The following is a 26,832-nucleotide window of genomic DNA, read 5'->3' as shown; positions in this document are numbered from 1 at the left end:
TAAAGATAATACAACCGGATCTGTTGATAACGGATGCAGATGGTTGTATTATCAGAACGGAAGCATTTTTGCTGATCCATGATGGAACCAGCAAAAATGCTAGTCTGAAAGTAGCCTAAGAGGTCTTGACTTAGATTTAAATGAAAAACCACTAACGTTGTGCTTCTTGGACCAAACCTGAATATATCAAAAGGAGAATGTGGTGATTCTTGGATCAAAACTGGTGAAAACCCAAGAAAAATACTAATGAAAGGGTCAGCCCCCCTGTTAATACATCTTTACACTCTTTTCCATATGAAAAAGCAAAAACAAAAATGAATGATATATAATAGACAGGACAGGTGCCATGTTGTCTAGGCGTTAGGCAGCACAGAGGCAGGGATTACTGCATTATATCTTAACACAAGTTCATGTAGCCCTGGATAATATTAAATAACAAAATAAATATCTATATAACAAAGCTCTGGCATGTATTAATTTATGTACTCGTTAGATAAGGTTCTGCCATACCTGGCAGACTTATACTTGAGTTCATGATAACACTGTACAAAACTGTGATATATGAATGTTATCGGCAATGCAAGGAGGACAATGCCGCTGACCACGCAAACTCCTCCAAGTATTCTGCCAGGAACAGTTATAGGATACATGTCTCCGTAGCCTACGGTGGTCATGGAAATAATCACCCACCAGCAGGCTGCCGGTATGCTTGAGTAGTCCTCGTTTTTTATTTCAAGGTCCAAGCCATGCTCTAGCAGCTGAGAAAGTGCTCCAAAAATTGCCATCGCAACGCAGATAAACACCAGCAACATGACCATCTCCCGGTAGCAGCGTTTTAAAGTGAGGCCAAGAGTCTGGAGGCCGATAAAGTGTCTCGCAAGTTTTATTACCCAAAAAATTCTCATCATCCTCAAGACCCTAAGTGTCACCCCAGCTCTCTGCAACTGAGGGTTTTCCCCCGTGAAAAGGGTCATCAGAACTGAGATGTAATAAGGACTGATAGCCAGCAGGTCAATGATATTTAAGGGCCTTTTCACAAACTCACACTTATTCTTGGAGACAATGAACCTGACGATGCACTCTGCCGTGAACCAGCCAATGCAGACAGCTTCAATTATCCTGCGGAAAGAAAACATGTTGAATAATTTATTTTCATAATGATATTTAAAAGGGCGTCCTTTGCTGTAATAAAAATGGTCCGCTTTTAACTCCACAATTTACGTACGCAGAACTGAAATGATGTAAATATAGGAACACATGCATTACATTAGACTTTTTTAATTTAAGAGACTAAATTAAAGGGGTTGTGCCATGATTGATGTAAAAAATGAAAATCAAACACATGACAATATCTTTCTAACAAAACTAGAACCAGCCCTGTACCGCACATGGGACCAGATATCTCCAAATTCACTGCTCCAATTGCTCTGCTAGATTATCTTCAGCCTGGCAGCTCAGGGGGTGTGTGCTTCCTGCTCCCTGTAACTGCCACAGCTTCTAACAGAAGAAGTGAAGAACTGAAAATTTAAACTGAGCATGTGCGACCAGCTTAGTGAAATGGACACCAAAAAAATAAGAAAAACAACAAACAGCAGGTGGCGCTATATAGATGCATTTTATTGAATGGCTTACTGGCTATACAAAATTTTTTTATTACATGTAAATGCTAAAGTATTCAGATCCAGGTTCTGGTTTTTAGAATATGGTTTGCGACACAACCCCTTTAAGACTAAGTAGAAATATACGACTCAGAGATATTTGTTACCCTGACATCACTGGATTTTTATATGGGCATTAAAGGGGTTTTCACAGAATTAACAATTAAAGGATAAGGTATAAGTGTCTGATCACTCGTGGTGCCACCACTAGGGGTTCCCACGAGGGATTAGCAAAGCGAGCTTCGGATCCTAAATCTGAAGTCACTTCCCTCAAATATTCGGATTAATGCTTTATGGCAGGGGTGGGGAACCTCCGGCCCGCGGGCCACATATGGCCCGAGGGATCATTTCATATGGCCCCAGGCTCCCTGCCCCACTGCCAGAGCATTTGCCGATTGCCCGCTCTACACTAATAATACCACGAGATTTGATGACTTCTGTCATCACATCACTTCTCGCAATGTTTGTAGAAGCGCTGCTCCTAGCGCTGCTCCTAGCTGTGATGTGATGGCTTCTGTAGTGTTGCTCCTACCCGGCAGTCTGCCAGCTATATGCTGGTAATGCCGCGAGATGTGATGTGATGACGGAAGTCCTCTCCCCCATTAACCCGCTCTAACTGCCGACCGCCGAGAGCAGAACAGTCTTCTGAGTCGGGGACAGTGGAAGCTGGGTGGACACCTCTGGGATAAGCTTAGCTGTCATTAATGCCAAATAAAGAAATAAAGAACTAAATATATATAATGCAGGCACTATTTTGTGCTGCAAGAATACAGCGCTCTAGATTTTTTATCATTGAAGCACAATTTCTATCTGTTAGTGCCAAAATAGTTTGGTGAATTTTAAACGTGCCATTTGTCCTCCGTACAGCATTAAAATGTTCAGCCTCCGACAAAGTGAAGTCAGTTATTCCCGAAGTCTCGCGAGCCCCCGTGATCTAATATTAAAGACCTATCCTGAGAATACGGTAGGTCATCAACATCTAAGTCCCGGAAAACCTTTTTAATGGGGTTTCTCACCCAGACAAACTGTTTTTACTACAGATCTGGCCTAGCAATCAACCGATGGCTTTGACTTCAGTTTCTGAAAACCCTCCCTAAAACAATCGTCTATTATGCAGCTGGCCATAAATATTCTCTGCATCATTACAGGCCGGCCTTTCAAATGAACAGGGTACTATGTAATGCATTGCAGGCCAATGCTTTCAGTTATAATCCATATCATGTGGTAAATAGCTAAAATAAAATCTACCACCAAGTTTCAATGCTAAATATGTAAAAAAAAAAAAAAAAAAAGTTTCAAGTTAACAATACGATTTAATAAATAGATTTATCCCTTTTACTATAGTATACAAGACATGTCATCCACAATTTGATATTTTCTAGAATAATGCTAAGTACCGGGAAAGGTTGAATGTTTATATCTTTCTGCTGAAAAGCTATGAAAAGGTTAAAGGCCTTCAAGGTAAAGTCTTACTGAAGTCTTTTAGAAAAGGGCAAAGACATTCTGCCAGTTCTTCCACCGCTAGGTTTTTCATCATAGGTCGAGGGATGTCATTTATATAAACACATAAGCTTTGGTTAATACGGAGATTGTTAGACAAGGTTCTCTGGCCTTCCCGTAGACTGGGCTGAAGCTCTGGGCTGTTGTGCGGTAGCTGTCTGTTATTTCTAATGGCGGTTTATTTCTTGTGAAGTTGAAGTGAAGACTGAACTATGACATTTTATATATTTTATGAGAGCTTTCTTCCTTTTCTTTCCACTATCCAACTATTAGAAATTTCAGACCTTTTCCGTAGGCACATATGACCGTTAGAACTACCACAGTGTGCGAATAAATTAGGTCGAAAGAATTGTGAGGTCATCATAAGCCAGAAGTCAGGCAGAACCTAGCATGTAATGACAATAATAGATGATGTTCCCTCAGGTTATATCTTTTGTTGGCTGACTGCACGTATGGGTCATTTAGAACAATTTTATTCCAAGAATTAAGTACCTTCACCAGCTCATGTTTTCCAGTGTATAGAAGGCTGAAAGGGTAAAACTGGTGACATGTCACTGGTATATATGAGGTTTGCTTTGTAAGTTTCTGAATAATAAAATATTAGGAAGAAGAACGTGCATAGATCTTAATAACAATCCAAGCGGTAAACTTGTGTATTCTTCTTTCTGTAAAAGGCGTAAGGCTGTTGCCCTGTAGTTGGCTGATATGGGCTAAGTACCTGTGACATGCATGCAGCTGCATAGGGCACAGTACACAGCCTCTCCTGTGCCTTAAAGGAAACCTGTCATGTTGAACATGGTGTTTGAGCTGAAGGCAGCATGTTCTAGAGCAGGAGGAGATGAGCAGAATAATATTTAGTCTTGTGGGAAAATATTCAGTAAAACTTGTGTTTATACAGTTAAATTCCTGCTCATTCTGGGCTTTAAAGTCCAGGAGGCGGAGCTATCAGTGATTGACAGCTGTCTCTGTATGCATAGTCATAGAGGGAAAGCTGTCAATCACTGATAGGACCGCCTCCTGGACTTCAAAGCATAGAATGGGCATATATTTAAATAGATAAATTACAAGTTATACTGAATCTTTTCCCACAAAACTACATATCCATTTGCTCAGCTCCTCCTGCTCTATAACACGCTGCCTTCAGCTCAAACACCATGGTGAACATGACAGGTTCCCTTTAAATTGCATCTAATGTGGAGTGATCTATACAACTAAGATTTTTCCAGGCCTGCAATACTCCATGTATGGTTTCTATAGAGACAAGAATATATTCTCATAATATACAACTACTCCACTTTCAATGCACCATGCACTTTAATTTGCCTTGGCGGCAGCTGCCTGTCGCTAATTACTAGGCTGCTACTATAGTTGTTGCTATATTTCCCACTAATATATCCAAGTTCTATTTCATCTATTCAGTTTTTATATTTAGGTCAGCTAAAGAGAAACCTCCATTATGATAAAAAAAAAAACTTAACAGATTTACCAACATGTTTATCTTAGTTTAAAAAGTTTTATATTTTACATTATAGGAAAATCATTTTCTACTGGACTTTCATCTTTACTTGGATATCTGGCAAATCTTTAATCATTAACAGTTTAGATTTTGGACCAACTGAGCATCCACTTTTTACCACCTGCTGGTCGATTCACTTTTTATGAGCTTCAACAATCATTGAGGAAGAACAATAACAACAGCATATTTCTGTCTCAGTGGTTGTAAGTTTCCAAAACCATTCTACTGTTTGTCAGATAAGTGAAGTTTATTATCTTTACAATGCACTACACTGCTGGTCTCTATGATCAAGATTATACTCGGAATACAACTACTATGACTTCTCCTCTATGGACAAGAATATAACTACTATAATACTGCCCCTATACAAAAATATAACCACTGTAGTACTGTCCCTTATGTACAAGTATATAACTACTATAATACTGTCCCTATGTACAAGAATATAACTACTGTAATATTGCCTTTTATTTACAAGGATATAACTACTATAATACTGCTCCTATGTACAAGAATAGAACTACTGTAATAATGCTCCTATATACAAGATTATAACTACTATAATACTGCTCCTATGTACAAGAATAGAACTACTGGTACATGGATTGCAGGATAAAACTTACCAGGAAAGGTTAAAGGACCTTAACATGTAAAGCTTGGAAGAAAGACGAGACAGAGGGGATATGATAGAAACTGCTAAATACATAAAGGGAATCAACAAGGTAAAAGAGGAGAGAATATTCAAAAGAAGAAGCTACAAGAGGACATAGTTTTAAATTAGAGGGGCAAAGGTTTAAAAGCAATATCAGGAAGTATTACTTTACTGAGAGAGTAGTGGATGCATGGAATAGCCTTCCTGCAGAAGTGGTAGCTGCAAATACAGTGGAGGAGTTTAAGCATGCATGGGATAGGCATAAGGCTATCCTTCATATAAGATAGGGCCAGGGGCTATCCATAGTATTCAGTATATTGGGCAGACTAGATGGGCCAAATGGTTCTTATCTGCCGACACATGTTTCTATGTTACTACAATACTGTCCCCTATGTACAAGAATACAACTACTATAATACTGTCCTCTGTGTACAAGATTATAACTACTATAATACTGCCTCCTATTTACATGCATATGCCTACTATAATACTGCCCCTATACAAAAATATAACCACTCTAATACTGTCTCTTATGTACAAGAATCTAACTACTATAATACTGCTTGTATGTACAAGAATATAACTACTATAATTCTGCTCCTATGTACAATAATGTAACTAGTATAAATTGTGTAAATTGCAACTAATCCTAGTAATGGTCCCTGAGTACTAATCCAGCAGCTCTGGTTGTCCACTATCTGAGCTGCAGGTCTTACATAGTTTATGGTGCACTCATACTGGGAACTGTAATAGTTGATGCCATTCCAATTACCAGTGCTCTGCGGAGATCCCTGATATAAGCTCATGTCCCTATAGAATTGTATTTAAAACCTAGGCTGGACTGAGCAGCATCAGGCACGGCAGGTCTATTTATAGGGACGGCAGAAACAGTAATGTCTTGAAATACTGCAGATAGCATGTGCTCGTCATAGTATTCCTGCATTGTGTTCTGTCTGGCAGGAGCCAAAGGAATACATTTTGCTGAAAATTCCTGAAATAGACCCTGTCATCATTACAACTAGTGTTGACTGAATTTCAGGGAAAATTCGATTTGCCGCGAAGCCGAATTTGCACATGCTTCATGGTAAAAATTCATACTCACCTCATCCATTTGCACGCGAAGAGTCCTCCTTGGCCTTATCAATTAAAGATCCCGCTTAAAATCTCGTGCACAGTGACGTATGATGTCACCACACCGGCCAGTATGATGACTTTATCACGCACTGCGTGAGATTTCAAGCTGGATCTTTAAGCAAGACGGCCACAGCAGGTTCTTCGCGGTCAAATAGATAAGGTGAGTATTATTATTTTTTTAACAGATTAACCCCTGACAGTCCTCGATAGTCATCTCAGTGATGAACACGGCATCTCAGGGGTTCAATGACGGGGAGCAGCGCAATCGACATTCCCCCTCATTGCGCCCACTACCCACAATGGAATGTGCTTTGTGACGAATTAATTCATCACAAAGTAAATTTCTTTGGGAAATTCGTCGAAGAAGCCGAATCGAAGTTTTAAGAAGTTCGCTCATCTCTAATTACAACACATGGACAGCGAGTGTCGGCTTTTGGGGTGCGCGACCTGTGCTGCAATAACCACAAGACGAATTGTATAGCAGTATTATTTAGTGATTGTATAGCACTATTACTATTAGATTACTCTATATTGGGAGCTTTGATTTGGTCACTGTATGTCCATATTATTTGACAATCGTATGGCGGTATTTACTGGAGCAATGTGTGGCCCTACTACTTAGCGAATATTGCTCATAGCCACCTCATCCACATGCTTCAAGGATCTTTCTGCTCGGACTTTGCTTCTGAATGAACTACATTATACAAAAAGTAAGCTATGAATAAGGACACGTGTGCGTCTGAAAAGCGTAAGCATTGTCTGGACTGTCTTTTGGCTACTTGTATGGTTGTGGATTTATGTTTGAATAAAACCCCTATTTTCGGATCCCCATAACGCAGGACAATTCTTTTTTTGTACACTCCTACTTAGCAAAGTACAGATGTAGCAGGCTACTCTATTCAAGTATTGCGCCTACGCAATTTTCATAGTGCACCATTCTAAAAGTGAATTAGGACAGTTTGCTAAGCAAACAGCATCATGTTCCTTAGATTGATACTTAAAGAGGTTGTCCCAAAAAAAAATAAAAAAATCTACATTTTTCAAACCAGCATTTGGATCTGATTATTTGTATAATGGCATGTAATTAAACATTTAGTACAGGTACAAAGTTACTCAATAAAATGTATCTGTATAGCGCCACCTGCTGTTTGTTTTTATTCTCTGTCCTACTAACTAGGATGGCCGCACATGCTCAGTTTCATCCTTCAACTTCCTTCGGAGCTGTGATAGGGAGAGCGCTACAGAAGAAAGACACACCCCCTGAGAAAGAACACGCCCCTTAAGCTGTCAGCTTGATATAGCTCTAGCAGAACAATTGGAGTAATGAATGGGGAGATCTTTGGATCCATGTGAGGTACAGGACTGGTTCTAGCTTTGTTAGAAAGAGGTTGTCATTAGGGATGAGCGAATCGACTTCGGATGAAACATCTAAAGTCGATTCTCATAAAACTTTGCTCCAATACTGTACGTAGCAGGAGCTCCGTACAGTATTCGAATGTATTGAAGTTATTGCTTCATAATAATAATAACTTCATACATTAATTTGTACTGTAAAAAAACATTTCCAGAACTCGGGTTCAGTTCCAAGTAGTACCTTGGAACCAAATCCGAGTTCGGGAAATGGGTTTTTACAGTACGAATTAAGGCTCATTCCTAGTTGTCATGGACTATATGATGTCTGATTTTCATTTTTTACATTATTCATGGGATAACCCCTTTAAAGGTGTTGTCTCACAGAATCATTTATCATAATGAGTTCTTCACCTTCGAGGAGCTGTCCCTGTTGCTAATGAAGCCTCCACTACTGCTTGATGGACAGGAGCCAGACATCTCGCCCAACCTCCGACAATCTTCCACCTGTTCCAAGCACCAAGAGCAGAGGCTCTGCTTCTGCTTCCGGAGCAGTGACTGTTCATGCGCCACTGCCCAGAAGTTTATAGGCGCATGCACAGTCACTGAGCCTTTGCATTTGCTTCACTACCCAGAGCAGCGGTGCAGGTGCGAGATTGTCAGGGTTGGGTGAGACGTCAAGCAAGCACCAGGTGGGGGTGTTTCATCAGCATCGGGGACAGACCCTCAGAGAACTCATTGCGATGAATGAATCAATTCATACAAATCGATTGGCTCATCTAGTAGCCTGCCATTGGACACTGTTGTTTTTGCAGTATAGAATTGTTATTTAGGCCACTCTATGGCCCTTGAGGCTGATGATTAGGCAATGTATGTTATAACTATTTGTTCACTGTATGACGGTAAATCATAAGGGGGGGGGCACCAACAAAAGGTAGCACACAGGGCATCACCCAGTGTAAGGTCGTCACATGTACAGCCTTCTTTCCACCATTATAGGAACTTAAAAACAACATGCAAGCCAAAAAACGATCCATCACATGATGAAGACCAAAGACACCCAACAGACCTAACTGACTTTTATCAGGTCTGTCTGGTTTTCGTCATGATGTCCGTCATTTTGTCTGATATTTTTCACAAGATCTGTGAAAGAGGTCCCTAACAGAACCTCCAACACAGATATGCGTACAGCCTAATCCCTAAGGCTAGGTTCATATCGGTGGTGAAGGTTCTGGTAGGAGCCTCCACCACAGATTCTGGGACATCTGTGAAATCTGTTCCACGCAGCAGTATTTTTTCCAGAGAATTCCGCTATTCATGCCGGAAACCCAACAGACCTCATTATATTCAATGGGATTTGATGGAACAAAATGTTGGAATTTAGGTGCATGTGAACTAAGCCTTACATTCATAGTTTTAATCACATAGGGAAGCCTATCACTTATAACTATATTGCAGTTACGACCACAGTCCATGAGACCCGTGCGATCATACATATCTAATGAGTTGCTTATCCTCCTTGCATATTCAGTGCATGTTATGCAGATTCCAGTCCTGATTTTATAAATGAAAAAACTGTATAAATAAGTGTTTGATGTGACATACAGCCATTGAAGAAGGAGCCGGAGTTTCAAAACGCGTTTGCCATTATATGTCACATGAATACAAAAGTTGTTGGACTATCGACATTCATCTACAGAAAGTCATTTTTTCCTTTCAAGTAAGGCTACTTTCACACTGGCGTTTTGGCTTTCCGTTTGAGAGATCCGTTCAGGGATCTCACAAGCGGTCCAAAACAGATCAGTTTTGCCCTAATACATTCTGAATGGAAAGGATCCGCTCAGAATGCATCAGTTTGCCTCCATATAGTCACCATTCCGCTCTGGAGGCGGACACCAAAACGCTGCCTGCAGCGTTTTTCTGTCCGCCATGTGGTGCGGAGCACACAATATAAGCCAATGGGGACGGATCCGTTTTCTCTGACACAATAGAAAACGGATCCGTCCCCAATTGACTTTCGATGGAGTTCATGACGGTCATGGCTATAGAAGACATAATACAACCGCATCCGTTCATGACGGATGCATGCGGTTGTATTATGGTAATGGAAGCGTTTTTGCAGATCCATGAAGGATCCGCAAAAAACGCTAATGTGAAAGTAGCCTAATTGGCTTGTGAAGCGCCGCACTATTGACTTTTGAAACTGAGTATCTATTTGACGAGCAGCAGGAGAAAGAAACACGTGGTTTGACACGTGCTCACACAGCAGAACGCTGAGGGCCGAATATGGAGTGCCATCGATGTCGCTTGCAACCACATTCAAAGACGATATACAAAGGCAGGGTGTCACACACACAGGGGGCGGGGAAGTGACCACTGAGTTCAACCTGCACCCCTGTCCCTGCCTACTTGCCTCGCAAGTCCTAGTGACAAGGAACAACTGGTCGACAAACCCTCAACTAGGAGTGGAGAAGTGCAGGGAAGACGGACAAAACACACAAAAAGCTGTCAAACGAGCCGAGTCAAAACCTGGAGAGCAGCAAGGTACCAGAGGAGCAAGCAGAGGATCGTCAGGAGGAAGCCGAAGTCAGAACCAGGAGGGAACGCCAAGACCAAGGGATAAGACGGACGGAAGTCAAACACGACCAGGAGAACAGTAAACCAGTAAAGTAATCGCAGGAAGGACCTCAATAACAGGCAATCTGTGGCCAGCGTCACACGACTCCTGAGTTCTAATACAGCCGAGCGCCGAGTGAGCAGCTCGGCACTCAGCCCCATTGCGGTTACCATGGGAACGGTCGACGCTGGGCGCGCTGATGATGCGAGCGCGCCCCGGCCGCCTCCGCCTCGAGCGCACCGTGACACAGGGGTAAGTGCACAGCCCTGTAAGCCTCGTATAATAGGTTGATAAAGCAAGCGGTACTGATTTCTCTACAATTTATTAACATCGCTCGTCACTCTGTTGTCTATCAATGATGAACTGAGATAATGGAGCTCAATATTTATCAACTTTCTTATATCGCTTCAGTCTCAAGACACTGAGTGCTTTTCCCAAAACATTTATTTATCTCTATATATAGATTGCGGAACAGATAATCATGGAGTTTGATTATTAACTACAGCGATACTGGTCATGTCTATACTACTGTGATTTATTTCTTTTTTGGGCTACACATGCTAAGCGGCATATTGCGAGAAACAAAGTACCGTAATGTATTGTATTTAATAGGAATTTGCATAAAACTTTGTTCTAATCCTGTACGGAGCAGGAGCTCCGTACAGTATTAGAATGTATTGGCTCCGATGAGCCGAAGTTATTACTTCACAAAGTCTCACGAGGCTTCGTGTAATAACTTCATAAATCAATTTCTACTGTAAAAAAAACATTTCCCGAACTGGGGTTCGGTTCCAAGTGGTACGTTGGAACCGAACCCGAGTTTGGGAAATTGTTTTTTACAGTAGAAATTGATTTATGACTTTGAGACTTTGCAGAGTAATAACTTCGGCTCATCGGAGCCAATACATTCTAATACGCTCCATACAGTATTCAAACGAAGTATTATGCGAATCGACTTTGGATGTTTCATCCAAAGTCGATTCACTCATCCCTAGTATTTAATTGTGGGGTTGATTATCTAAAAATGAATTATCTAAAGATTAATTATATTTTTTAACCTTTTTAACTTTTTTTGTTTTTTATTTCTCATTTGTTTGAATAAATTTGTATAATCTTGCTTACATACCAGAAGGAGGAGTGCCTATCTTATTTATTTATTTATTTATATTATTTCAACTTTGAATGTTTGGGTTTGGGTTCCCAAACAAATAGTGCACCCTCCAACATCCATTGTGTATAGTGTGAGCCCTGCCGTTGACCAATTGGTATCTATGTTATGCAGATGTAGCAGTGCTGGGTTTTCCATTTAATACAATATTAATAGTATTGCTATGATGGTAAATGGACCGCCTGTAAACCTACCTATGAAACGTTAGAGTAATAATTTCCAACCAGAATTCCCTGGTAGTGTTCCTTATTATTGGAAATATTTCTGCCGGGGTTCCCCATGGTAATAAGGATGAGGAGCACTGATTTAGACCACGTATACACAGAATATTTTTTTTGCAGCCATTTCCAGATGTTAGATGAAGATCTATGGGAAATATGAAATGCAAGACACACAAATGTTTTTTTTTTTTTTTTTTTTTACTACTGATGTTTACATTCCTTAGGCGACATTTTTGTCTTTCCTGCTTCTTTTCAAAAATGCAGCATGCTGGAGCTCTTGATGATTTTTCACGCTTTTTCAGATCGCCTTGTCTATAGGCTAAAAACCACCCTGTTCCTCCCCTCTTGGTAGGAGTGGGCTGGTCTTACTTCCTGCCAGGAGGTGGAGTTTGCATCTAGACAGAGATGAGATAGGAAGCACATGCCAAAGCTACTACTGCATGGGACTGTAACCAGTTCTCCTATGAGACCTACAGAAGTATCAGAATCAAGAACACTGCTTCCAAAAAAGCTTCAGTGCGCCTATACAGCAGAGCGATCAGCAAAATCACAGCTTTACAGACCCTGCGCCAGGTGAGGGACTACGGTTCAGACAGCCATCACTTGGACCTTTCCAGGCCAGTGAAACACCAGGCCTGTGTCATACCATGGACACCTATACGCTAGTGCCATTCAATTGCCACCTAACCTGCCACCATATTTCATCACCTGGTGACCGAAACTGCACTTTGTACCTTCTATAGCTGGATGTACCACAAGATATATTTTGCACGTAAAGAGAGACTATTATACTTTTACTTCTGGTCTGACTTTTTAAATCACCTTTCCACTGCACCGATCCCCAGGGAGCAACAGCCTGAGGGAGTACACTGTGACACAACACCTCATTAGGGCCACTACCACTCCTACCCTCTACTCGCTGCAGGCCCATTGGGCGAAATGAATATTGTGTACCTAATGGTGCCCTCTCCTCAAACCCTTGAGAAGAATTAGATTTTTTTTCAATATTCCCCAAGCCCTGCAGAATATGTATAGAGCTGTTATATGCAAAACAGTTAAAGGGGTTGTCCAGGACTAGAAATAAAATGGCTACTTTCTTCCAAAAACAGCACCACACTTGTCCACAGGTTGTGTGTGGTATTACAGCTCAGCCCCATTCACTTCAATTTAGCTGAGCTGTAGTACCAGGCACAACCCATGGGGACAGAGGTGGGGCTGTTTTTGGAAAACAGCAGCCACGTTTTTCTAATCCTAAAGAACCCTTTTAAAGGGGTTGTCATAAATTAGAAACAAATGACTGCTTTTCTGCAACCATCACCACCTTTGGGTTGAATTTGGTATTGCATCTCAGTCTCATTCACTTGAACGTGGATTAGCTGCAATACCAGACACAACCTGTGGAAAAGAGTGGCATTGTTCTTGAAAATTAAAACCGACATTATCTGATAACTTGGTGGCAATTACAGATCACTGCCCATACATTTGCCAAGCTTTGTAAAGCCAAGCAGCAGTGCAATGTGCTGCGGGTCTGAATCGTTCACATTACAAGAGCCTGCACAGCCAGAACCTCCGTTATACAAACTGTTTTAAAAGTGGTAGACAAGAGGACGACGACAGTCAGGTGCTGCTAATAAATTTTGAAGTGACGCTTTTTGTTTTCACTAGGAGTCTTCCAGGCCCCGCGCTCCCAGCCTGTCACTACTCATGACAGCGCAGCCTGTTACTTCAGCTAGTGACATCACCACCTCCCGCTCTAGGACCTGCTGCTGTGCTGTAGTATGCATGGAGGTGATGGATCTTCTTTTTAGAAGTGCTCTGTGGGGTGGAGAAGTCTCCCTTTAGGTGCTCAACAAGCATGGCTGGTATGTAAAGCTTCGAGGAATCAAATCGTCCTCTACAATGAATACAAAGCAAGCATTCTCCAGTGTAAGGTCTCATGCACACGAACGTATTTTCTTTCCGTGTCCGTTCCGTTTTTTTTGCGGACTGTATACGGAACCATTCATTTTAATGGGTCCGCAAAAAAACGAAAGTTACTCCGTGTGCATTCCGTTTCCGTATGTCCGTATTTCCGTTCCGCAAAAAAAAAATAGAACTTGTCCTATTATTGTCCACATTACGGACAAGGATAGCACTGTTCTATTAGGGGCCAGCTGTTCCGTTCCGCAAAATACAGAATGCACACGTCATCCGTATTTTTTGCGTATCCTTTTTTTGCGGGCCACAAAATACATACGGTCGTGTGCATAAGGCCTAAGTCCTACAAACACTGAGAAGGCACAGTCAGAGGTGTCTGGAAGACAGAAGCTAAAGTGCAGAGTTAGGCCTCTTACACAAGAACAAATTTTCTTTCCGTGTCCATTCTGTTTATTTTTCAAACCGTATATGGAACCATTCATTTCAATGGGTCCGCAAAAAAAATGGAAGTTTATCTGTGTGCATTCTGTTTCCGTATGTCCGTATTTCCGTTCCGCAAAAAAATAGAACATGTCCTATTATTGTCCAAATTACGGACAAGGATAGTACTTTTTTATTAGGGGCCAGCTGTCCTGTTCCACAAAATACGGAATGCACACAGACGTCATCCGTTTTTTTTGCGGATCCGTTTTTTGCGGACCGCAAAATACATACGGTCGTGTGCAAGAGGCCTTAGGCCTCTTTCACACGGGCGTGTCCGGATTAGGTCCGGATGCGTCCCGGTGCATTGCGGCAAACCCGCGCGAGTAGGAACGCAATTGCAGTCAGTTTTGACTGCGATTGCGTTCCGATGTTCCGTTTTTATCGCGCGGGTGCAATGTGTTTTGCGCGCGCGTGATAAAAAACCGACTGTGGTACCCAGACCCGAACTTCTTTACAGAAGTTCAGGTTTGGGTTCAAGGTTGTGTAGATGTAATTATTTTCCCTTATAACATGGTTATAAGGGAAAATAATAGCATTCTGAATACAGAATGCATAGCAAAATAGGGCTGGAGGGGTTAAAATTTAAAAAAAAATAATTTAACTCACCTTAATCCACTTGTTCGCGCAGCCGGCTTCTCTTCTGTCTTCATCTGTGAGCAATAGGACCTTTGATGACGTCACTGCGTTCATCACATGGTCCATCACATGATCCATCACCATGGTGATGGATCATGTGATGAGCGTAGTGACGTCATCAAAGGTCCTATTGCTCACAGATAAAGACAGAAGAGATGCCGCCTGCGCGAGCAAGTGGATTAAGGTGAGTTAAATTATTTTTAATTTTTTTTTAACCCCTCCAGCCCTATTTTACTTAGCATTCTGTATTCAGAATGCTATTATTTTCTCTTATAACCATGTAATAAGGGGAAATAATAATGATCGGGTCCCCATCCCAATTGCAACCTAGCAACCGTGCGTGAAAATCGCACCGCATCCGCACTTGCTTGCGGATGCTTGCGATTTTCACGCAACCCCATTCATTTCTATGGGGCCTGCGTTACGTGAAAAGCGCACAAAGAGGAGCATGCTGCGATTTTCACGCAACGCACAAGTGATGCGTGAAAATCACCGCTCATGTGAACAGCCCCATAGAAATGAATGGGTCAGGATTCAGTGCGGGTGCAATGCGTTCAACTCACGCATCGCATCCACGCTGAAAACTCGCTCGTGTGAAAGGGGCCTTATAGTTTCTTTGAATTCACAGTATACCGATGTACTCATCCTAAAAGGGTTTGTCCGAGGTAATTGTCAATTTGCAGTATGCCACAAAAAGCTTTAGGGTGGGTGCACATGGTACAGATTTATGTGCAGAAAATCCATATGAAATCCGCACAAAAAAAGCACATAAATCGACACTATTTATCATGTTTTTTGGTGCGTTTTTTGGTGCGGACAAGAAGAATCAGCCAGTGACATCACCTTCATTGGTCACATGGCTTATTTGCAGCTCAGTCCCAATCAAGTGATTGCGCCTGCAATACCTATACTATACAATGTACGGCGCTGTGCTTGGTATATGGTGAGGAGGCCACATCCATCAGAGGTATCCGTCACAGGTACACATTTTTTTAACCTGCTGTTTCGTGCTTCCGAGCCATCTTACATTTAGACCTTTTTCTACACCTAAACCAGGTGTAGAAAATGGTGAATGAGACAGGCCTGCCGGCCACTCTCTCTACATGTCGTATTTTTATTCCGGCCGCCTCTCGACATGTTTGCCGGAACTCCGGCCCACCTCCATTATAGTCAATGGGGCCGGAGCGGTAGTCCGGGGGCACGCATGCACTAGCGGCAGCACGGATCCGACAGGCTGTTCATCCGCCGGAACAGCCTGCCGGAGTTCCTTGCCGCTAGTGTGAAAGTACCCTAACTCTCCTGTAGAAGAAAGTTTGTAATATACCTAATTGTAATCTCCCTGCCCATGTGCAGCTGAGGTGTAGTCAAGAGTTTTACGCTTGCACTAAGGAGAGGTAATAGTTCCGCTCCTGTCCACAGCAGAAGTGACATCTGTCCACTGTCCATCCCGGAAACCTGGTGAATTTCGTAGGTAGAAGTACGAGCAGCAACGAGGGTAGCAGAGCATGAACAGTCGCCTCTCCCGAAGAGGAAGCCTCTGCGCTTGCGCCATATTCTCAGGGCCTGTTAGCGCTAGGAATACTTCAGGCTGTTCCGTCAGGGAGCAGACTGCCGGATCTCACTGCATTACAGCATTGCCGGAAGCTTAAAAGTCTCTATTCGGCCCCATTGACCCTAAGTTCACACCTGAGCGTTTTACAGCGCGTTCCTACGCGCTGTAAAACGCTCAACAAGGAGAAACCAATGCTTCCCTATGGGAATGGTTCTCACCTGGGCGTTTTACAGCGCATACGATCGCGCTGTAAAACGCCCGATGCTCAAACAAGTTCTTGAGCTTCTTTGGGGCGTTTTGTCGCGCGTTCCCGTACATAGACTTTCGGGAACGCGCGACAATGGGCGTTCGCTTATCTCTGTATGAGCGATTGTGAACGCCCGTACAATCGCGCATACAGAGCGCTCCTTTCAGAACGCTCAGGTCTGAACCCAGGGTAACTGTAACAGGGACCAGTGGAGATCAGGCCACAACCTGGCAAATATGACGAGAATCGTCTGGAAGAATACCGCTGTGCCTAGGCCATGTGACTGATGAATGGCCTAGGAAAAGCTAGAGAGGCGCTACTGCGAGCACCAGTACCTTCTCAAACAGCTGATCGGTGAGGGTTCTGGGTTTTGGACCCTAACGGATCTCATACTGATGACCTATCCAGAGGCCCATCTCATTTACCATTTTCTACACCTGTTTCAGGAGTAGAAAAAGGTCTAAATGTAAGACATCTCAGAAGCTGTCTTACATTTAGAAGCGGCAGTTGATCCGCCGAAGTTAGGAAGAGGGGGTTCATTAAGACTGGCGGCTATTTTCCTCCATACATGCTGTTATATACTCTGAGTACTTGCAGCTTTCTATTTTTCTGACACATTTACGTTGTTGTAGGCCATACTGCTCGGATCGATATCGCTCAGTGTCCTGATAGTTAACACAGATCTCTTATAGGAAAATCAATACGGCTGGTCTGCCCAGGGTGTATAATGTTACGACAAGACCCTGACTGTGTGCGCCGCCATACAGTAACTCTGTGCTGACTGACACATCGGCAGAGAGGGGCCACTGGAAGATTATTTGGGTCTCTATAAAAAAAAAAAAAAAAAAAAAAATGTGACAATGTCCCTGAGTCGCAGTTCGTCTTGTTGCTGGAGCAATAATTATCCTTGACTGTAAAGCGCGGTACACGATGTACGGTAGAGAGCGAGAGGCATGCACCGCAAACTTTAGACTCATGTCCTAAATCTGTCTGGTGAGAAGTGCCGGGTAATTACATTTACGAGAATCACTGTTTATGGGTGGGGGAGGGGTGCAGGACCACTTTCCTGTTCCTTCATTCTCGTATCCTCAGTGTTTTTTTTTGCGATTTTGAACCTCTCTGTGTTATTATGTATTCTGTGCCGTTTTCCATCTTGTTTTTATTATTGTATCATTATTATACGTGTTTGGGCTCATGCACACGAACGTATTTTGTTTCCGTGTCCAATTCATTTCAATGGATCCGCAAAAAAAACGTAAATGACTCCCTGTGCACTCCGTTTCCGTATATGTCCGTTCCGCAAAGATGTAGACCATGTCCTATTATTGTCCACATTATGGACAAGGATAGGACTGTCCTATTATTGCCCAACTGTTCCGTTCCGCAAAATACAGAATGCACACAGACGTCATCCGTATTTTTGGCGGATCTGTTTCTTGTGGACCGCAAAATACATAGGTTCGTGTGCATGAGCCCTTATACTGTAAAAAGTCTGATCCAGCATAGTTTCGACCACTAAGGAGGCAGATTATTGAAAATACCAGACCCCTAGAAACTGCCCGGCATGAAGAACATCTGCAGTTTAGTGGTAGGGAGTCTAGGACCACCAATACAAGACCTTCGGCAAATCAGCATGGCTAGCGGGGGTGCGGAGGGAGTGACGGCATTGGGCCCACCAACCAGGAGAGGCATGGCGATCCCCAGGTTAGCGCCACTCTTCGCCTGCAGGATGCTGATACTGTTGAACTCTGTGGGAGAACCATTAGCTTACCTGCCCTATCATTTTCCATCTTTTATGGTGCAGGCAACTTGAAGCTTGTGGCCTGTGGTACACCAGGGCCAAGCAGGAAGGTAAGTGTCCCAGTGAGGTGAGTAAAATAAATTTGGGGGTAATTTATCAAATTGGTGTAAAGTAAAACTGGCAACTAAGCCCATAGCAACCAATCAGATTCCACCTTTCATTTTGACAGCTCCTTTGGAAAATGAAAGAGGGAATCTGATTGGTTGCTATGGGCAACTAAGCCAGTTCTACTTTACACCAGTTTGATAAATGACCCCATTTGTTTTTTATTTTTTTCTGGGGCATAAAGGCTGCAACTGAGTGTGGGGGAATTGTTATACTGTATATGAACTTAGGGGCATTGTATCTTTTTAAGGGGGGACTTTAGGGCATTCTTAGTTTTTAAAGGGATACTTTAAGGGACATTAAAGGGGTTGTTCAGTTTTTAGCGCTTTTCTACAGACCCCAGACCTGCGGTTGTAATCATTCTTACCTGAACCCTGCAACTATGTTGCAGCTCCATCGCTGCACCGCCGACTCTGCAGGTCCCAGGTCTCCTCGCGTTAACATCCGTTTTGGCGCAGAGCATGTGAGCGCTCCAGCGGTCAGGTGTCACCCATGCAGCACAAGACCCAGTAATGCGCCACATAGGTGACTGGTCGCCGTCCATGTTGTGGGGTCTGTTGAAAATCACTAAAAAGGGGAACAACCTCTAAAAGGAACATGTTTACCATTTAAGAAGGAATTTAGAGAATAAAAGATTTTTAAGGGGGCACTCAGCATGCATTGTTACTTTTAAGGGGGCATTTTTACCTTGTGGAGGCACAAAAGTTCCATTAATAGTGAGTAATAATCACTGTTAGGTTGCCCCGCCGTGGCCGTATTGCGGCCCGCATACAGGGGGTCCGCAATACACAGGCATCGGCCGTGTGCACCCCGCACCACGGACCCATTCACTTCAATAGGTCCGCAATTAGAGAGATGCGGAACAGAGGCACGGATCGGAACCCCACGGAAGCACTACGGAGGCGTGGTGGTGTTTCTGCCCGTGCATGCACTACTTTTTTGTGGTGCGGACCATCGGATGCGGATGGCAGACCCCATTCAAGTGAATGGGTCCGCAATCCGCATGTGGCTGCCCCACAGTCGTGCCCGTGCATTGCAATTACAGCAATGCCGTGGGCAATTACAGCAATGTCGTGCCGTGGGCATGAGCCCTTACTCTGTGAGGGGATATTTATCAAAACTGTTGTGAAGGAAAACTGGCTTAGTTGCCCATAGCAACCAATCAGAATCCACCTTTCATTTTCCAAAGGAGCTGTGAAAAATAAAAGGAGGAATCTGATTGGTTGCTATGGGCAACTAAGCCGGTTTTCCTTTACACCAGTTTTGATAAATCTCCGCCATGGCATGGTGTTTTTACTATGTGGTGCACCAGAACCATCTGGGGCACTGTGTATCGGGCACTGTTATGTTTAACTTCTCTGCATTTGTCTATGGGGATAGTTATAGTTATGACACTGTTTATGGCGTCCAGAATTTGCGGGCATCACACCACACAGAATTTACGCTTCAGGGGCAATCCAATTCACGCTCCTCCCCCTCTGATGTGAGTTACGGCTGTATCATCCAACCGGAAGACCACTACAGCTGTCTCTCAGGGCAGGTGGAGGGGCCGGGAAGCCGCTCAATGCAGTGAAGCCCCGGCCTCCTGTTTACTTGTATTAATTCTCACTACTCCTGACAGTGAAAGCGCCACCAAAGGTTGTCCTGCTCTCCCTACACCTACCTAGTGCTGTCAGCAGTTTTGCATCGTCAGAACTGCTGACAGTCTCCCTTTAATATCCAACCAGCACCTATGAAGTCACACAGATACCTGATTTAAAGGAAATGTGCCACCAAAATTTTTATCTGCCAGTTAAAATCAGATAGCAACACATCTCCTTTTATTCTATTTTCTGAATATGATTATGGGATCGGCCATCTTGCCTGAGCTGTTCTTAACAGCATTTTGAAAGCATTAAGAGAATACTTTACGGCAGCCCCATGGTCCATAGACACAATGGTCAGGAGAGGACCTCAGTGACCTCTATGGGAGAGTTTTCTAGGCATGCTCTGTGACATGTGCGGAGGTCATCATACAAGGAAAGAATAGATAAGCTTTGACAATCACCTATTGTGAATGGTGGATCATGTCTTATCTATACACAGAGGTGATATCATTACAGGCAGGATTAGAATAACAGATAAGCAGGTAACTGCAGTAAAGTGATCTGTACAGAACAAGAGGTGGCGTCTATTATTAAGCTTAGTGGCCTATGAGAAAACTGTAGCATTTTATTATTATTATTTTTTCAAATATAGATTAAAAATTAAAATAACATCACCAAAAATTATTTAAAAAAAAAATGATCTAAGCAATAGATAATTTTCTGATGACACATTCCCTTTAAGGATTTTTACTGTAATATAAATTTTTACATCTATCTTAAAGGGTTATCCCATGAAAAAATATTTATAACAGGACAGTTAATAAATGTATGATGGCTGGGTGTCACTACAACGCTCGGATGCGGCAGGGCACGTGACCACTCCATTCAAACATTGATCGCTGGGTGAAGAGGAATCATAATGCTTGAGACCCCAATTTCTAGAAATCAGTAGCGGACTCTGCAATAGGGTCCCCACCCCATGTCAATGTGTCGCCGATCCGCCGTCAAATGAGCACAGGCTGCTGTAAATAGCACCTGTAACTAGTTACAAAATAAAAAGAAAATTCTGCATAACCTGAGCATCATTACTTCCAGCATAATCGCTGTGCCGATGTCTTCTCTACAGTCAGTAATTACTCCAGTGGTCGGTAATTGTGATAGAATTAAAGTTAATGACTGACAAGGACTGTAGCCCCCTTTCGGACACCCCCACCACCACCTGCAGGCACCCATACCACACACATATTGCCACAAGAAGATAGCCGTCCATTCATCACCAGCAATAATCTCGTTGTTCAATACATGCCTGTATCCCCCCATTCCATCCCTCTGGCATCATGAATGGCTTTAGAGCCTCCTCAGGGGGTGGGTAGCCTCAGCAGACAGCAGGGATTCCTCAGACAGCTGAATTTAACTCTTTAGCTTACTGAATCCGCCTGTATGTGCTGTACGGATGTACTGTGTTCAAATATACAAATACAGCACTGCTACATCTTCCATTTTCTCCATATCTGTGTATGGATCCTATGACTCTTCAGACCTTGTCGAAGTACAACTCCCAACAGGCGGATGTTAAAGCATGCAGGAGGTTTAAAGTGTAACTGTCATATATTTATTTTATTTGCTAGTTTATTAGAGCTAGGCATGTATACCTGAGTTAGTCTGTCAATGATTGTCAAAAGATCTGTAATTACCTTATAATAACAGCTTTCATTATTGTTCTTTGTCCCTTTCCACTGCTCCCTTAAAAGACTGTTGCTATGGCTTGTCTGTCTTACCTTTAGTGTAAACAGAAGACAGAGGGGCGGTCCTTCACACTGCATGCCTGCATTAGGCTTCAGAGTGAGGAGGCGTGTCTCTCAGTAATCCAATCTGATTGGCTGGCAGGGAGCTGCTGGCTACAGCAAGTGTGTATGTGAAGTGAGGGAAAGCAGATTTGGCCTCAGAGAACTGGCAGAGGAGCCATCTTGAGAACGGCCTCATATTGTAAATGTTTAAACAGCCGTAGCTAAGGGAAAAACTCAAGGAAAACAGTGGTAAGTGAAGAAACTAAAGATTGCTTTATGCATAATGCCGCTGCAGCAGTAACATATGCTAAAATTGATTTTTTTGATGAAAACATGACAGTTACCCTTTAAGTGTCAAGAAAGGTAAAGGAATGGCACGATGCAGATAGATGAACAAGTTATTAATAAAAAATGTAATGTAAATGTGCCGGAAAAATTGGTGCTGATGTTAGACATGATAATTTTTAATTAGTTACACTATTTTCTAGGAACAGACGGACGGGAGTGAGATTTTTCATTTTCTTCATTGGAAATGAGCTATCGAGGCCAGGGCAATGCAGTGACGAAATGACCATGTGTATCGCCAACGGCACTGTACAGTAATTGCGTGCAGTTATTTCCCCATAGGATTCTATTATAGGTGCATTGGATGCTATATAAGATGTGATTAGATATATTGCAGTTTTAATTTAAAGGGGTTGTCCCACGAATTTTTTTTACAGTTTTCAAACCAGTACCTGGACCTGAATTCTTTTGTAATTGCATGTCAGCTTGATATAAATCTAGCAGAGCAATGAATGGGGAGATCTCTGGACCCATGTGAGGTACAGGGCTGGTTCTAGCTTTGTTAGAAAGAGATTATCATGTCCTATATGATGTCTGATTTACATTTTTTACATTAGTCATAGGATAACCCCTGTAATTAAATTTGCATGTCTAAGACTACCTGCACACATTGCAGATTACATGCGTTTTTTTCCACAAGGATTTTCGTGGAGAAAAAAACTATGATATAAGAGTGCATTCACATTGCCGTGTTTTGCGGTTCATGGTTCATGGATCCGCAAAACACAGATACCGGCACACACCGTACCACGAGGCAGACCCAATGACTTTAATGTGTCCGTGATCCACGGACATGTGCTATCTTTTGCGACATGTCTGTGTGGACGGAAGCATATGTCCTATACTTGGCCGCAACATGCGGACCACAGACCCATTGAAGTCAATAGTTCCGTGCGTGATGCAGCAGGCATGCGGCAGGTATCTGTGCTTTGTTGACCTACAGTTTGGGGACCACAAAACACTTATGGCCATGTGAATGCCCCCTAATACAAAGGCAGCAAAGTGAATCGGACTTGCTAAATCTCATGTACACTTTGCATTTTCCATGACTAAGAACGCATGTAGTGTTCGAAACGCGTAGGTCTTCCTGATGTCGGCTAGTCCTTCTGTACTGCTGTATATTTTATTCTTGGATTAATAAAGGAACCATCGGTCTTATAAAATACTGTATGATCGTTCTTTCAGTCACACTTTGCCTATATTTTCCACGCGGAAATTGACCACGTGGAAATCCACAGCGTGTCATTTGTTTCTGTGGGTTTTTAGTTTTTTTGGTCTTGATTTCATCTTTAGCAATGCAAAGGTGTGACTGGGGCAAATCCGCATCAAAATGTGCAAGTAACATACGCGGAATTGATGCGTGAACACAGAGAATTCTAAATGAAAATCCGCTTGGAAATTCTGTTGGGTAACCCGCACCCATGTACAGGTGGCCTAGGGGTGCATCGTCATGTGCCACGTGACCCATCACAGCAGGTAAAACCATGCTGCAGCAAGTGCCTATGTTTCAACTACTGAAGCCATTGGAGCAATAAACGTCATTGGAAAACCGTGCAAAACCCTATTGTGATTGGTAACGTGGCACACTACTAGTGAATGCATGCTAAGGGTGGGTTCTTGTTGGCGCTTTTCTGCACCTTTGCATTTTTAATGTCGTTTTTTGCACTGGAGAATTTTGGTGCATCTTTTGCTGTAATAGTGGCAATTCCACATGTCAGCTAAAGGTTTATGGAAAATATAAAACCCAGCGCACACAAGCATTTATTTTTTGCTCCTGACATTTTTCTTTATTCGCTCTTTTTGTGTTGTTTCTTACTCCATCTCATCTATAGGGGAAGAACACCATGAAGAAAATGCTAACGGGAAAATACGCTGGAGGCCATTTACTACGGGACTTGCGACTATTTTTTGGACTAAGTCACAAGTCCCTTTTTTTAACCGGCCGTGCAACAATATTTAGTTGCACGGCCAGTTTCAGGCCGTGTTCGGCAGTTGGACGAGATAGAGGTGGAGCGGGGGGCGTGCCGGGGGCCAGGCTGGGGCAGGGACTCCAGCCCCAGCAAATTTACCAACATTCATTTCCAGGCATAAATGTTGATGAAAAACAGCTCCATCCAGGGACTGGAGTATTTATTAATTTTTTTCGCCAGGCCCAAGGACTGCCATAGAAGTGCCTAATTTATGACGCGGCATGCGCCCCATCATAAATTAGACAAATCTTATGGCAGCGCAAGGGGGAGACTAAGACCGGCGCACAAAACTAGTCTTCGTAGATGTGTCCTACTGCTTGCTAAAAAATGTCCCAAAAGGTGTGTGGGGGGGGGGGGGGGGGGGGGAAATAAGCATATTCTGGTGTTTTACAGCCCAAAAAATGCCAATGCAAATTTATGTGTTTAGGGACCCTAAATGTACAGAATCTGCATGTAAAATAGGGACGGACTCAATACATACTGTACAATTTCACATTGTAAGGCGCTGCATACGATGAGTCGCCGTACTCACATGACACTTTATGACCCTAAAAATAGGGCACACGTCAGTAAGGAGAGGTACTGGTATATAATTGGTTAATGTATCTAGGCATCATGCACTTCTGTAACTGTTGCCCTGTGTCTATTGTGTTTGCAGCAGTATGCAGACTAAGGGTTAATCGGCTGGGTCTCCCTCCCAGTGCTCACAGGTTTGGAGGAAGCGCTCAGATAATGAGGTCTATCAGGATTAGTCTACAAGTGTTTATATATGTTCTAATCCCTCGGTAACTTCTTGCGTAGCGGGTGATTCCTATCTGGATAATGTTTTTTTTGTGCTAGGGTATGGTGCAACATAGCTGTCCGGGACGGGGCCATGGTGTGGCCGGAAAAAAACACGCGGACCTGCAAATCTGATCAGCTGTATCCACGTGCACATTAGCGCCAATTCCCAAGCTGCACCACAGCAAGTACAGGTGCAGACCGGAAATTAGCGCTAATCTGGTGGTTACCGTGCCCCTGCCACACCAGATACGGACACCCCAAAATGGCAAAACCGATCGCCCGCTATCAATAATCAATTAATAATGGTCAATTTGAAAACCATCCAGACTTACAGGTTCCCATGATTTTTTACCCACCACCCAGCTGCTATGTCAGACCATACCCTTAAGGTAAATTCCTGCCACTGTCCCATTCATGTGAATGAAGCTTGCAGAAATCCATGTGGTTGCTGCAAAAGTAGCTAGCATTCAGATAAATGGAATTGATTATCTCTGTAGCAAATCTACACATTGCGCCCTCACTTTTAGGGTAATGTCTTCAACCAGTGGCTCTCCGACTGTTGCAAAACTACAACTCCTAGCATGCAATTAAAGGACTCGGGTGTTGCAGACCAACATGCTGAGAGTCATAGCTTCGGAACAGCTAGACAGCAACAGGTTGGGAACTATATTGTTAGTGGTTACCAAGGGTAACATGACAGTACAATAAGATCCCCCCCAAAGACAGACGGACACTGATAGTAGTGATAATGACTTCTCGTACCCCGAAGGTTCCCATAGACTTGCTGTATACCTGTGCTCTTCCATGCTCCTATTCTCTGCTGTCTTCCAGTCAGGTAAGGTGCTAGCACATAAGACCACCATGGAGACAATGACAAAAAGAATAGATATCACAGCCAAGATTTGGGCTGCCAAGGATGAGGTGGGTTCCTCAAAAGTCCTCCTCATGCGCTCCAACCACTTCTTTTCCCCTGGAGCCTGGATGTCCTCGTTGTCTGTTTTCTCATCAGGATTGGCCTCATCAGACATGTAGGTGTAGGTGTCGGACATACGGTCATCCAGCCTTCTTTGACAACAATATTCCAGTTGAGAACATTCCAGCCCCCAGTAGATCATCTCATTGTAGAAGGAAAGCTCACACATTTGGGGTACAAACCTTAGTTTGCCGTACTTGACATACATCATGATAAACCCAAATGCCTCGGAATGCCTGTCAAAGAAATACTCATTTCTCTCCTGGTCATAATCATCACAAACCTCTAAGACATCCTTCTCAGAGGAACAGCCGTGCAGCCTGCTCACCCTCCTCAGTGGAAAATCCTTAATCACATCCTGGGAAAAAGAATACCTGGCACCCCCGACATTAAGGATAAAGGGATCCCTTGAAAAGTTCATTGCTGAGGCGACACTGTTTGGGCGCTCTCCTTCAGTACCACCCAGGAGCAGGTGAAGGACAAGCCTGGAGTTGTGCTAGTCCTCACCTTAAAGTTTTAGCTCTGCTTGCACCTCCTGATTGCTTCCAGCCTGTCTCCCCTGGAGGATCCAAACAGATCATTGATACACTACACAACATGTTTCACAAGAGGAGTAGAATATCTCAAGGCACCAAGGAAAAAGTTCATAAGCAATTCTTGACCCAAAGGGTCCTGTGAATTAGCCACATTCTCGAAGTCTTCTTGTTCTTCACATATACACAACATAAGATCTTCCACTCACAGTTGTATCAAGAAGTAACTCCTCAGTGACTGAAGAATAGGAAATATAAGAGGAAGGGAGGGAGAAGTGCTGAGAGCCACCAGCTCTGC

General features: G+C 43.1%; 1 protein-coding gene across 2 annotated transcripts; it reads right to left on the bottom strand.

Annotated features, from left to right (window-relative positions):
- Nucleotides 1–26,832, bottom strand: KCNG3 (potassium voltage-gated channel modifier subfamily G member 3). 2 transcript variants are annotated; one of them, XM_040427577.1, is made up of 2 exons: nt 25,791–26,832; nt 1–1,119 (listed from the first exon to the last, which is right to left on the bottom strand). In XM_040427577.1, the coding sequence occupies exons 1-2, from the start codon at nt 26,420–26,422 to the stop codon at nt 474–476; spliced, it is 1,278 nt and encodes a 425-aa protein (XP_040283511.1). In that variant the 5' UTR covers nt 26,423–26,832; the 3' UTR covers nt 1–473. The 2 variants fall into 2 exon arrangements, with proteins under 2 accessions (XP_040283511.1, XP_040283512.1); XM_040427578.1 differs by having other exon boundaries at nt 25,821–26,832.

Source organism: Bufo bufo, chromosome 4, assembly GCF_905171765.1.
Source record: "Bufo bufo chromosome 4, aBufBuf1.1, whole genome shotgun sequence".
Lineage (NCBI taxonomy): Eukaryota > Metazoa > Chordata > Amphibia > Anura > Bufonidae > Bufo > Bufo bufo.
This window is presented reverse-complemented; position numbering and strand designations above follow the sequence as displayed.

Coding starts and splice junctions, on each gene's coding strand:
- KCNG3 (XM_040427577.1), bottom strand. CDS start 26,422: ATGAACTTTTCAAGGGATCCCTTTATCCTTAATGTCGGGGGTGCCAGG. Junction 1,120..25,790: donor AGTCTATGGGAACCTTCGGG/GTACGAGAAGTC, acceptor TTCTTTCCGCAG/GATAATTGAAGCTGTCTGCA.